At 56.4% G+C, this 13,901-nt stretch overlaps 7 protein-coding genes across 7 annotated transcripts; 4 read left to right on the top strand and 3 right to left on the bottom strand.

Annotated features, from left to right (window-relative positions):
* Positions 1–432: 432 nt before the first annotated feature.
* Positions 433–2,459, top strand: PG998_000903 (uncharacterized protein; the record flags this gene model as incomplete). The annotated part of the gene is made up of 2 exons (XM_066867721.1): positions 433–1,399; positions 1,534–2,459. The coding sequence occupies 2 exons, from the start codon at positions 433–435 to the stop codon at positions 2,457–2,459; spliced, it is 1,893 nt and encodes a 630-aa protein (XP_066736136.1).
* A 469-nt stretch (positions 2,460–2,928) lies between these two features.
* Positions 2,929–4,164, bottom strand: PG998_000902 (uncharacterized protein; the record flags this gene model as incomplete). The annotated part of the gene is made up of 1 exon (XM_066867720.1): positions 2,929–4,164. One exon carries the CDS (start codon positions 4,162–4,164, stop codon positions 2,929–2,931), a length of 1,236 nt encoding a protein of 411 aa, XP_066736135.1.
* Positions 4,165–4,660: 496 nt separating this feature from the next.
* Positions 4,661–5,467, top strand: PG998_000901 (presequence translocated-associated motor subunit PAM17- mitochondrial; the record flags this gene model as incomplete). Its single annotated transcript, XM_066867719.1, has 2 exons — positions 4,661–5,297; positions 5,367–5,467. 2 exons carry the CDS (start codon positions 4,661–4,663, stop codon positions 5,465–5,467), a joined length of 738 nt encoding a protein of 245 aa, XP_066736134.1.
* A 196-nt stretch (positions 5,468–5,663) lies between these two features.
* On the bottom strand, positions 5,664–7,068 carry PG998_000900 (molybdenum cofactor synthesis protein; the record flags this gene model as incomplete). The annotated part of the gene is made up of 2 exons (XM_066867718.1): positions 5,664–6,101; positions 6,133–7,068. 2 exons carry the CDS (start codon positions 7,066–7,068, stop codon positions 5,664–5,666), a joined length of 1,374 nt encoding a protein of 457 aa, XP_066736133.1.
* A 384-nt stretch (positions 7,069–7,452) lies between these two features.
* PG998_000899 (uncharacterized protein) lies at positions 7,453–8,052 on the top strand (the record flags this gene model as incomplete). Its single annotated transcript, XM_066867717.1, has 1 exon — positions 7,453–8,052. One exon carries the CDS (start codon positions 7,453–7,455, stop codon positions 8,050–8,052), a length of 600 nt encoding a protein of 199 aa, XP_066736132.1.
* A 905-nt stretch (positions 8,053–8,957) lies between these two features.
* PG998_000898 (uncharacterized protein) lies at positions 8,958–9,973 on the top strand (the record flags this gene model as incomplete). The annotated part of the gene is made up of 3 exons (XM_066867716.1): positions 8,958–8,999; positions 9,196–9,300; positions 9,368–9,973. 3 exons carry the CDS (start codon positions 8,958–8,960, stop codon positions 9,971–9,973), a joined length of 753 nt encoding a protein of 250 aa, XP_066736131.1.
* Positions 9,974–11,568: 1,595 nt separating this feature from the next.
* Positions 11,569–12,719, bottom strand: PG998_000897 (uncharacterized protein; the record flags this gene model as incomplete). Its single annotated transcript, XM_066867715.1, has 2 exons — positions 11,569–12,465; positions 12,510–12,719. The coding sequence occupies 2 exons, from the start codon at positions 12,717–12,719 to the stop codon at positions 11,569–11,571; spliced, it is 1,107 nt and encodes a 368-aa protein (XP_066736130.1).
* Between the last annotated feature and the right edge of the window lie 1,182 nt (positions 12,720–13,901).

Below are 13,901 nucleotides of genomic sequence, written 5' to 3'. Positions count from 1 at the left end.
TTATGCAAGCTATAATGGGATGCTGCGGCAATGCTTAGGTAGCAGCGGGGCTTCCCATGCGCGTGTGGGTGTACGGTGTACTTGACATCCACCTGTACTTCGTCGTATGTGTGCGCCGACCAAGTTGGCGATAGTCCACTTTCTTCTTCTTCTCGTACAGGTAGGACGCTTTCTTGACCAAACCTTGACTTGGCGCCAGGAATAACAACACGGCTCCGACCACTCAACCCATCGATTCCTCTCTTGCTTCATCGGTTCCTCGTACATTGAATGGTTGTTCCTTCCACACAGCTCGGAAAGGTCACAACTACAGGTAGGCAGGTTGCTCTTTTTATTTGCCCTACCTCAGCACCGAGTGCCGTTTACCTCAACCCTCTTGCCAAGTCACTTCACCACGTGCCTGGGTGACGTTGGCTTGTCACCGCATACATCATGGCTGATGACAATCACCGCCAATCGGATGCACCTGGCTCCCAGCACGAGGCGGAGCAGCATGAGACCATCAATTATTTCTCTCATGGCGATCAAGAGGGAGTGACGCATCTGGAAAACTTGTTCCAGCTCGTCCAAGCCGAATCTGATGTTCTCCCGTCCGCGACTCGAGACAGACTCGTCGCCGCTATTTCGGGAATAGCAGCATCACAATTCCACGCTATACACCGTTGTCGGCAACAAAACCTACACGAACTGGTGCAGGTCAACCGATCCTGCCCAACCGGACATGGCGAGGTCGTCGTTGCCATTCGACGTTTTCGCGATGCTCAGCATCGGCTGTGGAAACTCGAAGAGCGACTTGTAGATCAGTTCGACAAGTGTGCCCTCCATGTCACCCTTGGCCGGGCCAATACACCCACACCTGCCGGCTACGGGTCCGAAGATTCCGGTTCTGTCACGAGTCTTGATCACAACCTGCTAGATGACTTCACGTCCCTGCATGCCCGCGAGGCATCTGATCACCCTCATGGTCAGTCGCAAGCGGGGACAGTCGGCGCCACTGCAATCATCGGCTACGATGGCAGTGACCTCATTCTGTTCGAAGATAGTTCGACTGGGGCGAAGCTGGAAATTACCCAGGCCGCTCCTGGCGACTCGCCCGCGGAAGAACGAAGACCTACTAGTGGCTCGACAGTCTGGCACGACCCGGAGAAGCTCGAGGAGCTTCGTGTTTCCTTCAAGAGAGTGCCAAGCGGTGGACCCGGATCCCATACCGGTGCGGAGAGGCCCATGGTAGTCGTCCCGGCTGGTGGTTCTGCTACGCCGCTGCCCGAGGCACCTGCTGGCAATGCCCCTCACACCGGCCGGCTCGAAGCACGCCACCAAACCCCTGAGATTATGTTGCCGAACGAGGACATTATTGACCGGCTCTACGATACCGAGTATCAGCGGCAGCATGCCATTCGTACTTATTCTCGACAGAACGGACAACTCCCCCGGTCTTTCGATATGGGATTCGGTATTGCCCACACCTGGAATTGCCCTTGCGGCCTGAGCAAGAGAGATCGGATTACGAGTGTCGAACGGTAATCATATCAGAACTGAGAACCGACACAAACCTACGTGATGTGCTTGCCGTGGTGCGCGGCGGAAAGATTCTGCGGGCGACCATTGTTCAGCTCCACGGCATCAGCGACAGCTGGACAGCCATGGTGCAGTTCGCCAACTGGCGTCACGCCCACATCTACAGCGACTATGCAAAAGCTCACGATATCACTGTCCATGGCCGAAAGTGCGCAGTTGTCCTCGCCAATACGCCTTCATATCCGATGGCATCAGCAACAATGAACTCATTGGAACAGGGATCCACGAGATGTGTTGAGATCAAAGGTGCTCCCGTGGAGGAGCTGGGAACCTATTTCATTCGGTTGCGGCGCTGGTTCTCACGCGTCCAAGATGCCTTGGAAGATGTCGTGCTCTATTTGGAGGAGAACAAGTTGGTTTTGCGTTTTAAGGACCTGGACTTCGCCACCAAGGCTCATCGACTTGCCAAGAATGGCGGCACGCTATTCCCGACCCTCTGCAATGTGGTCGAGTTCGCTGCTGATCCCTGTGCCGAGCCAGTCGCGACCTTGAATGAGTCCAGCGCCATGGCAGACGAGGGCATTTGTCTCATGGACGTTGTAGACAACCACGACTGGAACATCCAAACGGCATATCCTGGTCTGTGTCAGAACAATGAGCATCGTATCGACGACACTAGCGAGTTCCAGTCACCTCCTGTCGCCGGCCATGCCCCTGGTCACGCGAGCGAAGACTCAACCGAAAGCAAGCACCTACAGCAGGTCCCACCGGCACGAAGCGTCGCGGATCAAATCCACGAGGACCAGTCCAATTGGTTTACCGACGAGGAGTATCTGGAGATGCGGGGGTTCACGGCGTATTTGCGAGACCCGAAGGAATGGAAAGCCAACGTTCGTTACTGGGTGGGTAGAACCCGCAAGGATCTTAAGGCACCCAACTAACGCGCGTGGCTCTATCGCATCATAGTGTACTTATATGGAAAACCACCAATCTCCTGGCCTTGAGCCGATCTAGATGCCTATCGAGGGCAAGGGGAGAGGCGCAATGCCGGCGTTCTTTTGAGTCTCGAGAGCCGGAGAAGACGAATGGGTTCGATAGACTTCATAGATCAATGAACTTGATAAACCACCCCTCGACGATATATCGCACGCATACATGGACATGGCTGACAAGTGACTACAACACCATCAGTGATTCATTCCTGTTCGGTGAATGCCACTGACCAGCATGTACTTGGACTGGACTGTGGTTGATTCTTTCGATTTTTTACCACCGACTACCTGTGTGGGTGGGTGCCCGAACAGCCACCCGTGCCCGGCTTCACACTTTAGCAAGCAGCAGTGGCTACGGTTTTCTAGAAACCGAGGTCGTCTTCTTCGACTAGCAGCCGCTCGTCGTCATGGTCACTCTCTACAGCACCAGCAGCGACATGCTGTTGTGCTTCTTCGATCTCCCCTCAAATGCCTCGGCGACACTCGAGTACTTTCTGGGTGGCCGTGGGGGTATGGGCAGTGGAGATATCAGGTCCATCTCGGCACCCCCTTCTTTTGCTTTCTTCCTAAGGTACTTCTTTACCAGCGCATGCGGGAGGTTTTCCTGTGGTTCCCAGGATGGGTTCTCGCCTGGTGGCCAGTCGCCCTCCCACCGTACCTTGAAGAATCGCACGTGCTGTCCGTCCATCTCTTGTATCATGTGCCCTTCAAGTCGCTTGACCTCCCACGCCGGCTCAGAGTGCGGCTCGGGTTTGGACAACTTGCGCCTTTTCTTCCGGTTGGTGACAGACGCTGGCGTCATGGTGCTTTCGGTTTCGGGGCTCCTTGGACGTTTCTGCGCGTCCCACAGCCCGACCGCCCTCCCCGCCGGGGTAAAGCCAGTGGAAGGCGCCGGGGTACCGTCTGCGCTGGGATTGTACTCGTTGTTCCGGCTGAGTTGTTGCGTGAGCGCGTCGTCGAGGTCTCCTTCTTCCTCGTCTTCATTGTCAACGCCCAAGGTGAAATCCTCGGCGAGGTCATCCGCATAGACGCCAGGGGCAAATGTCTTCTGGGGCGTTGATAAGGACGGCTTGTCCCCTTTCCTGGGGGTTGTCGCAAGCGGTGGCGGCGGGACTTGGGCTGGGTCTGCAGGGCCGTGGGAGAGCAGAGAAGGGCTCGGCTGAAAGTTGGTTCGCCTCGGGCGCCCGCGTTTCTTGGTCAGACCTACCGGCTTGGTCTGCGGTTTTGCCGGCTTTTGCGGGACTGCAGGCTTGGCTCGGGCGTGCTCCTGGTCTCGCCGGCTCTTCTCGAGCTCTTCTTCGGCTAGCTGGTCGTCTTCCAGAGAAAGTTGATACTCATAGTCCTCCAGCACGCGAGAGGAGACGTAGTCGAGGATCTCGGTGGCAGGGACGGCCAGAGCAGCGGCGGGTAGATCCGTCCACCTGACCAGATAGTGCATCTGCAGTTTCGCGGGGTGATGGTCGAGAGAACGCACAAACTTGTCGGTGATGAAGGTGGTGGAGTCGTTCTTGAGGGCAAGCGACAGAGGGGCCATGGGCGGGCCATCACCTCGGCGATAGGATCGAGGCTTGGACGACAAAGGGATTTCGATCTTGGCCAAGCCGGGCTTCGTGCGTGGGCGCGACGTCAGGCCATTGCGAGGTGAAAGTGCCATTGCCCAGAAGCCGCCGAGTTGGACATTTCCTTCTTTCTTTCTTTGTTTCGCGTCGTCGCGGTTTGTCGCGTCCGGGGACAGAAAGTGCCTACATATACATCCATAGCGCTTGCGCCGATTGCCCCGCTGCCACCCCCTGCAGAACCCACCAGCACCCGCTATTGCGCTATTGCGCTATTGCGCTATTGCATGTGCTACAATGCACTGTGTGCCTCGACTTTCCGAGGTACCTTTCGGGGGTACCTTCTGTATCTTCTGTGGAAGGTCGTCAAGAGCTCTCCAAAAACGGCCTGGAGCTTGGACCTTTTTCACCATCGTCTTCCTTCACCTTCACATCCCGCCCGCCGCCATCCAACATCCGACTCCACGATTCACCATCTCGTCTACCCACCGTCCACTGCGGCCAATCACATCATCCTTGGTCTTCCCCCGAGCGACTGAGCGACTGAGCGACTGAGCGATTGTCTTACCACTTCGACAGAGACCGCACACAAAGATGCTGGCCACCAGCGCTCACATCATGCGCCTCGGCGCATTGGGTCGCCGGAGTCTCCAGCTGCCCGCCGCCTCGGGCGTCACCAAAGCGGCACCGCTGGCCACGCCGTCTTGCTTCCCACCGCGCCACTTCACCACCACCCCCGCCGCCGCTACCCTGCCCAGACAGATGCGCCCCGGCACATGTATACCCAGAAGCCTTCAATGCCACTTCCTCGCCCGCCGCACCGCCTCCACTGCCGCCACCGGGGGCCCTGCTGGCCCTGCCGGCCCTGCCGCTTCCGCACGCGACCTCAACTGGGACACCTTCTTCAAGCTGCGCAAGACCCGGAGGCGCTACCAGCTGGCCTGCAGCTTGGTCACCATGTTTGTGGGCGGAAGCATAGCCAGCCTGGCCTTGGTCAACCTAGAGATGGACTGGATGAATGGCCTCCCCGTCGACCCTTTCATCGCCCTTGGTCTGATGACCATGGGCGCCTCCGCCCTTGGCTGGCTGGCGGGTCCCAGTCTGGGCTCCGCCATCTTCTATACCCTCAAGCGCGGCATCAAGCAACCAATGGCCGTCAAGGAAGCCGAGTTCTTCGCCAGAATCAAGAAGAACCGTGTCGACCCCAGTGTCAGCTCCGTTGGGAACCCAGGTGAGCCGAGCCCATTTTTCTTGGGCCATCCTACTTGTTGTACGTACTGACCATGCTCTCTGCCCCCAGTCCCTGATTATTACGGGGAGAAGATCTCTAGTGTGGCGGGCTATCGCCAGTGGATGAAGGACCAGAGGGCCTTCAACAAGAAGCGCACAAGCTTTGTCTAAAACCTGCGACTTACCATGGAATCAGAGAGGGGATCGGGGATGGAGTATCCCGTTCGGCTTGTAGCTATGTCACCCCGGAAGTTGCCCAAGGGGCCTTCCACTCCATGTACTATTACCACTCAGGTTTGCTATGTACTCGGTCCAAAATAAAACCCTGTCATCTCCTTTTCAACTTATGGTATGCAATGCACCCTGGCTATATGAATGGGATTGTCCGGTCTACTTCTTGTTTCCACGCCTCCATGCCTCCTCGTATGTCGCCGATGAATCGACGGTCCGAGCCCAGTCGCATCTCCTTGAACTTGCGAGCCGCCAGTTGCGAGTCGTTTCCAACGCGGCACACGACATAGATGGGGGCATCCGCTGGTAATGATTCGGGTAGCCAGTCTGGCCGGGCCCCATCCTTTCCACCCGTGTCTGTTCTCTGTAACGTGGAGAACGGGACGTTCACGGCGCCTGGGATGCTGGCTATTGTGTAGTGCTCGCGGTCTCTCACATCCAGTAGGACATGCGCCAACCCAGGTTTGTCGGTTAGCATGTTGTTGTAAGCCGTGGCGGTAATGCGCTCATCCGGGGCCAGGATCCGAACGGGGGATCGGAGACCACAGAAAAGAACATAATCGACCATGCCGGACTGGAGTGCGCCAAGGGTCAAGCTCGAAGACGTGCCGCAGGCGAAGCAATCCGGCCGTCGGCCCCCGCATCCGCATCGATCGGAAAGTCGATGCGCCGGCAGTCGAGAAGAGCAACAGGCTGGGGGCAGGCACCTCGGGCGAGGAAGGCGGGCCGGCGGCCACGAGCTTGAGGGCTTCCAGAGCTTGCAGCACGCCCATGACGCCAACCACGGGCCCTAGAATGCCGCCCTCGCCACAGCTCTGGACGCTGTCAGGGGGCGGCGGCCTGGGGAAGACACAGCGATAACAGGGCCCGCCGTCCTTGGTCCCCGATGGCGCGGGTGGGTTGTTCAGAACGATCAACTGTCCGTCGGTCCGGAGCGCAGAGGCCGAAACCAGCGGCTTTTGCAGCAGGACGCAGGCATCCGAGATGAGATAGCGGGAGGTTGGGTGGTCGGTGCAGTCCAGCACAACGTCATACTTTGACACGATGTCGGCGGCGTTCTCGGGCGTGAGATGTGTGGCATGCCGGACACAGCTCGTGTGGGGGTTGAGGTTGGTACAGTAGTCGGCCAAGCTATCGACCTTCTTCATGCCAATCTTGGTATGGCTGTGAGCGATCTGCCGATGCAGATTGGAGGCCTCGACCACATCACCGTCGACAAGACCGAGGACACCCACACCTGCGCCGGCCAAGTACGCGGCCGCAGGGCATCCCAACCCGCCGGCACCGATGACTAGGACGGCAGCCGACTTCAGTCGGACCTGTCCGGCGACGCCGACATGGGGAAGGATGAGCTGGCGGGCATAGCGCTCGTACTCGTGCGGCTGGAGAGGCCATTTCCACGGAGAGTCTAGCCCGGAAGCCTCTTCTTCTTTTTCTTGCGCCTCAACCCGGCTCAGCTGGGATCGGAGCTCCCTCAGCTCGGCTTCCGCCTTGGCGATCCGCGAGCGGAGTTGTTCGGCCCTGCTGGAAGCTGGCTCCATTTTCAGGATGGGAGGGGGTGAGGGAGAAAAACGACGGAATTGCAGTTACTGAGTACTTCAGTTTTCGATTAACTATATTCTCCCATAAACATCCTGTATAATATAATATGCATATATATGTATCTGCTGCTCTATAGTTGAAGGGCTGCCCCTCAGCTATGCAAGAGACCCCGCTAAAAAGTTACAAGTGGGCTGCGCTTATCGTTATCACACTTTTACGTTGACTTGGCTACTCTGACCCTCCAAGGTCATCATCATCTTCAAGCCTGAGATTGCTTGAAGCCCGCATCCCCCTTGTGTCCATTCGGCACCTTTGATGAGCCACAATGGTAAGGACAAACCCCCTTCCCCCAATGTCATTTGTATGTAGGGTGCGCGGGACTCATGATTCATCATTCGCAGGCCCCAGTAGCACCAACAAAGAGGCGCTCCTTGCGCGCCAAGTTAGCAGCCAAGTCCAATGGCCCAGAGCCCTATGCGCCTCGTAAAGCTCCGCGACCGGACGCGGCCCCCGTATCCGACTCCTTCATCAGCTCCAAGAAGGACAAACGCCTGGTCAAGCACTCGTCCTTCGTCACGCGCATCCAGAAGGCCAACACGAAACCCCTGAAGCGGCGGCGCCCGGGCAAGAAGCTGGTGACGGACCTGGACTCGCTGAAAAAGGCACTGCCGGATCTGCTCGAGGACGGGGCCACGGAAGAAGGGCTGAAACAGCTCAAAGAAGGCAAGGTGCGGCTCAAGAGTCTACACAGCAGGCCGGGCGCACTGAAGCGCAAAGAGAAACTAGTCAAGAGCGAGCTCGAGCGCTTCCAGGGCAACATGGCACAGCTGAATGCCATGCAAGAACAGCCGCAGCCAATCCAGACGACAGGTAGCAGCAACATGCCCAACCGATGGGCCGCTCTCCGCGGCTTCATTTCATCCACCATGGAGCAAAACCCGGCCTTCGCCGAGAAGGAGGCTGGCAAGAAGCGAGAGTTGTAGAACAGTATATATAGTGCAGTGCAGTAAAAAAGAATAAGACTTATGGATTGTCCCCCCTCTGTTTTCCTACCATTTCCCCGTCCCCCGCAATTTTGGCTTTTAAACTTTCTTTCGCATCCACCCCCTCCTGCCCGTCTTGCCCGTCCTGCCCGTCCTGCCGCCCTTTTTTATTTTTATTTTATTTTTTTATATTACTGTATTTTCATTCGGTTTTGTTGCACGATCCGCTTTTGCCCCTCCTTACCGCGCGCCCTCGCTGCTGGTCGCTGCTCGCCTTCTCCTCCTGCACGACTAGATTCTAAGCATCCTATCCTATTCTTTTCTGACGGGGGGTGTTCATCTTGGTTCTAGACCCGACAAGGCAGCAAAGCAGCGGCAGCGTCATCCCGCTTGTGCGTACATACAGTACAGTAGGTACCTCCTTCTCTCTTCTCCCAGCAAATCAGATGTCGTCCCGTCGCTCTTCGTGTCTCCATTACGTAGCTTGTCACATCCTCCACATCCTCCCTCCGCCAAGGCTAGGAGCACCAACTGACTGTCATCGCCGCTGCCCATTTGCAGGCCAACCGAGAATCAATCTTCACTGCTGGGCCTCTGACAATAACGAGGCGCGCCCGCCACTTGCCTGCCCAAGCCCGCCCAACTCGGATCCCTCCTGCTGTAGCTTGCTTGCTTGCCCCCTTGGGACCTTGGGGAGGCTTCCGTAGAGTTGCACTAGGTCGCAGTAAACTCCGTCGTCCAGCCTCTCGCTTCGCTTACCATCACCCCCCTCGACCCGACTTGACTTGCTTGACCCGACAGCTTCCACACCAAACCATCGTCGCTTTCGCTGCCCACGCTGTATTTCATTCGCACCCCCATCATCACCCAACAGTTCTAACCGACACGGCTGCATTCTATCTAAAATGCCTATTCGAGATAGAATCGCGAGGCGTTTGGGTGATAGCGTGAGCAAGCAGCACCCCTCCCCCGTGTGCTTGCCGTGTTGCGGCTTAACTGATGCCTCCGCAGCTTTCCCCCTCACCGTCGCCCACGCAACCCTACCTGTCATGTGAGTCACCCGAGCTTGTACCCTGCCCTCTCGGTGCCTCCTGGCCAAGACACTGACTCTTTTCTTGCCGTAGATCACGATGTTCTATGTAGGTGGCCCAGGGCCCTTTCGCGATTCCTCCCAACCCCACACTAACGCGAGGAAAAGTAACGTATGAGGATATCAAGTGCCTCAAGGGGGATTGGTTGACAGACAATGTGAGTTCGGCCCAAGTCTCGTGTATCGCGCGGCGTGGGGGGGGCTTACTTTGGGCGTCTTCACTAGAACATCGCCTTCTGGGAAGAGTTCCTGGAGAAGGAGATCTTGTCCAAGTACCCGCAGGCGCATATCGTGCTCCTGCGGCCTTCGATGACGTTTCTCCTCATGAAGAATGTTGACACCGACGGTGTCCGATCTGCTCTCCCCGACTTCCGTGGAATCACCCACATCTTCCTGCCCGTCAACGATAATAGGAACGTTAGCATGGCCGAGGGAGGGAGTCACTGGTCGCTCTTGCTTGTGAGCATCATCGATGGCGTCGCCTTCCACTACGATTCGCTCGAGGGGTCCAACAACGACGAAGCCTGGGTCGCATGCAAGCGGTTAGCGAGCGTACTGGGCAAGCCGCTGCGTTTCCACTACCTGTCGGAATGTCCTCAACAAGAGAACGGGAGCGACTGCGGCGTCTTTGTCTGCATCATCATGCGTCATTTGCTAGTCAAGCGTCTGCTCGCCGTGAATGCGGGCGAGAAGATTTCCATGAGCATGGCGGGCAAAGCCATCGACAGCATCGGTGCCCGCAAAGAGATGCTCAAGATTATCGAAAACCTACGGAAAGAGGGAGAGCGAAGGCGGCTAACTCCGAGTAATACACCCCCGAGGATCGAATAGTAATGGACTCCCAAGAATCGAACAACGGAGAAGGCGGTAATATCTATATCACGGCACGAATGCTGCTTGCGAAAGCCCAAGGCATATCTCTCTCTATCTATCTTCTTATCAACCGATCGTAAGGAGTTCAGCCTAGGACATCATCACTGCGGATATCCCATTCTTTCCTTTCCATTGGGATTGGATTGTTTGATACACTTATCACAGTTTTCCGGCTCCAGCACGACCTCCCGTGGTTTCCTGCTCTGCGCACTAGTTGTAACCTTCCACTTGGCCTGGAAGGTCTGGCCATGGCTTGGGGAGCTTCCTGTGGTCACATTACTTTTAAGGTAAACAAACATGGGGGCAATTGCAAAGCACAACAAACAGCAGATCTGTGGTGTGGTGCAAACTGGCAACTCCCAGAGAATGGTCCAGTGGCCCCCTTGATGATTTAGTTGCTACCTTCATGCTTTTCGATGTGTCTTTGGGCAGCGATTGGAATAGGCCATTTGTTTCTGGTCAGCCGGTTGTGGTCACGAGCATGCGTTTTGGCTTTGTCATGATTGTTTACTACATTTTTGTCCTGCTACTGCGTTATGGGTGGATTGCCTTGACACAGTGGAATACCCAGCATAGTATAATGAGGCCTGTGAATAACATAGAAGATTTATTGATTGTTTGTGGGTAATACCTCGTATGATAATCCATCTAGTGGCTTCAAGTGCGAGAAGTACTTTATGAGACCGTCATCAACGACGCACAGTCTTGTTTTAATTCGATTCAGTTCCGCACTGTCTTCCTGGCGTAGGGCAGGGCTGGGTAGAGCAGAGCCTCGAACACGGCCTCGGCCTCGGCCTCCTTCCCTTCCACCATCAGTTTCGACAACTAATAATTATTTGTTCCTGGATGCTATGCTATACTGCAGTGCCAGGCTTGGTTTCGTTAAATACCGTGGCAGTCCATGGATGATGGAATGGACAATTAGATGGACGGCTTCGCTTCCTGATCCCTGTAATGCATCGTGCCTGTTGCCAGCTCTGGGCTAGCATGCAGCCATGCGCTCTTGTTTCGAGGTAAACAGTATGACCGCCTGAGTTCGAGATGCGCTGGAAAGTGCCAAATGTGAACAGCCGTATATACTGGCCAGTATGTAGAAAGGGGTATAGTATGAGATTTAGGGCCAGTGGTGCAATACCGCGTCAGTTGTTGATCAAGTGCAGGGATTGCGCCAGACCAGACTTCCTGAGCTCATCTGCCTCCTGGCCACCTGCTGTGTATCCGTGCCTGCCTACCTACCGACAGGTAGGCGTGGCCCCAAAGATGACAGATCCAGAACTATTATTCTGCGTACTAGGGATATCTGCATCCCCTGCCCCCAAGTCGACTCGAAAACGACGTTCACAGATGCGCCAACTTGCGGAAAGCGCAATGGGGGCCTGATATGCGCGCAGGCAAGGAAATTCGCAAAGGTCGGCGGCGCGGCTGCATTGAACCATTGTCGTGAGATGGCTCGGTTGCTGGACTGGTGGTGCTTTGTTTGTTGGCCTAATTAATAGTGAGAGGCTAGATCTCGAGTAGTTGTAACAGCCCGCGTGCTGTATGTAGTACTGTGATCATTGGGCTCCGGCGACATTCTTCTTTACGTTCAAGGCCCAGCGCAGTTCTCCTAATACGCGTTTCGTCTCTTCGATGGTTCGTTTCTGTTCCTCCTCTCGTTCGCGGGCCGCTTGTTTGATATTGCCCAGTAGGTTCTCCTGCTCTCTCTTGTAGTCCTGGAACTGGGTGTCGATGCTGTCCTTTTGCTCCCTCAGCTCCCGTATATTCCCGTCCTGCTGATCACAAAGATCCCGCAACGTGTTGATTTTATCGTCGTCGTTCCGCCGCTCCAACACGAGGGCCGCGATCTCCTCGTGGAGGCTGAGGGCCGTCCGTTTCACCTCGTCGCCTTGGTCTTTCCAGTGCGACGCAATGGCATTGTATCGGCCTTCCATCAGGGTGGCGTGGGCCTTGGCCTCCTCGACCTGGACGTTGGCGTCGCGACGGCCCCGCTCGAGCTCCTCCTTCCACACGCGTTCGCGGTCGAGGGCGTCGATGGTGCGCTGCTTCTCGTGCTCCACGGCGGCCTGCAGCGACTCGACCTGGCGCTCTTTGCGGGCGAGTAACGTCTTGGTGACGTTGGCCTCCAACAGGCGGGACTCGTACTCGGAGACGGTGCGGTCAATCTTGTCTTCCATGAGCTTGGCCGTCTGCTTGGCCTCCTCGGCCTTCATCTTTTCCACCTTGAGCTCGCGGCGGAGGGCTTCATTGTCCGAGACCAGCTTGTTGATGACGCGGCCCGTCTTGCCTAGGGCGGCCTTGCCCACGGCCGAGTCCCATTGCGGGGAGCCTTCACGGATGGTCTGGTCTTCCATGGGGCTGCCTTCGCCGGGTTGTATTAAGGGCGGAGGGGCCAGGCCGGTCTGGCCGGTTCGGACGGTGGCGTTGCTCGAATAGATGGGGGTTCTGGCGGCCTGCTGATCGGGGGTGGACCTGAAGAAGGGGTTTTTAAGCGTACTGTCGGGCCATTCTGGGATTGGGAGGTCTGGGAGGCGGCGCTGGTGTTGCTGTTGACGGAACTCGAGAACCTGCTATTCTTGGCCGGCGGGGAGCCGGAAGAGGTGTCTGAAGGATCGTCGAAGCTGGGCACGGTGCGGATGGTGGAGGGCACTGCGCCATTGGTGGACTTTGGGGAGTCGGCGTAGGGATTGTATCTCGCCTCGGCCATCATGACGGTAGCGGATGGGATCGGCGACTGGCCTGGGGAAGGTGTTTCTGCAGGCCGTGGTCACTACTCATGCCCCTAAACTCCCAGCTGATGTGTATGCGCGCGATTGTGGTTGTGTCATGCACATGCAAGCTTGGAAGACGAAGGAGGAAAAAGCAGCGTCAAGCAAGCAAAAGCAAGGAAGCGAACGGGCGGGCGGGCGGCGGGCGAGTGGGGGGTACGGAAAGAGAGGGAGAGAGAGAGAGAGAATAAGAGAGAGTAAGAGAGAGTGTGAGAGATAGAGTGAGTGAGTGAGTGAGTGAGTGATAGTAGAGAAAGAGAGCTAACGAAAGTGGAGAGAACGGGAGAGGGAGAGGGAGAGAGAGAGAGAGAGAGGAGGGAAATGGTAAGAGGCCAAGTGTGGAAGAGGGACGCGATCAAGAAGCACAAGAAGCACGACAAAGGAAGCATGCACAGCAAGCCCGAAATCAAGCACAATGAAAAGCACTATTGCATTGATCGCTACTTGGCCTTGTTAGGCGGCGGCCGTTGCGTCTTGTCGTGTCAAGTCAAGCCGCTGACGATGCAGGGTCTTTCTGGTTTAATTGGGCTTTTGTTTGGATGGGGTCGCAATTCGGTATACAGATTAAATCAAATCAAAATCAAGGGAAAAGGGAAAAGGGAGCCGCTTACCGTTTTCGCTATAGAACCCGGCATCGACGGACTCTCGACTGGGACTAGGACTTGGGCTGGGACTCGGGCTGCCGCTGCCGCTTCTGCTTCTCCAGGATGCACGGTGGGAGCGCATCCTCTGCATTGCGCTCGGCATGTTCTTGGGGTGCGAGGGAGAGACACGCGAAGGGGCGCGAGGGTGACGGCGGGTTGTTGTTGATTTTCGATGGGGGATTGTTTACAGCCTCGATCGAACCTTAGTCAAATACCGGCCGGCCACCTATGCACAGCTCAACCATGGCATCTGCGTCAAGTCCCGGTGGGAAGAACTGAGACGGAAGCAAACATGATACAAATACAGGCATGTCTACTTTCCGTGGCTGCTGCCCTTCCTTGCCTTATATTTAGCACGCTCCCACTTTCAGGAGACCAAGAAGCCCGGCACCCGGTCCAAATAAGTAGGCCCCCCCAAAATAGGCCCCTCCCCACACCCCCCCAAGCCCGTACCCAAGGAAGACGCGCCTACTTGCT

The sequence above is a fragment of the Apiospora kogelbergensis genome, assembly GCF_038363985.1.
Source record: "Apiospora kogelbergensis strain CBS 113332 chromosome Unknown utg000001l_segment0_segment0, whole genome shotgun sequence".
NCBI classification, from domain to species: domain Eukaryota; kingdom Fungi; phylum Ascomycota; class Sordariomycetes; order Amphisphaeriales; family Apiosporaceae; genus Apiospora; species Apiospora kogelbergensis.
This window is presented reverse-complemented; position numbering and strand designations above follow the sequence as displayed.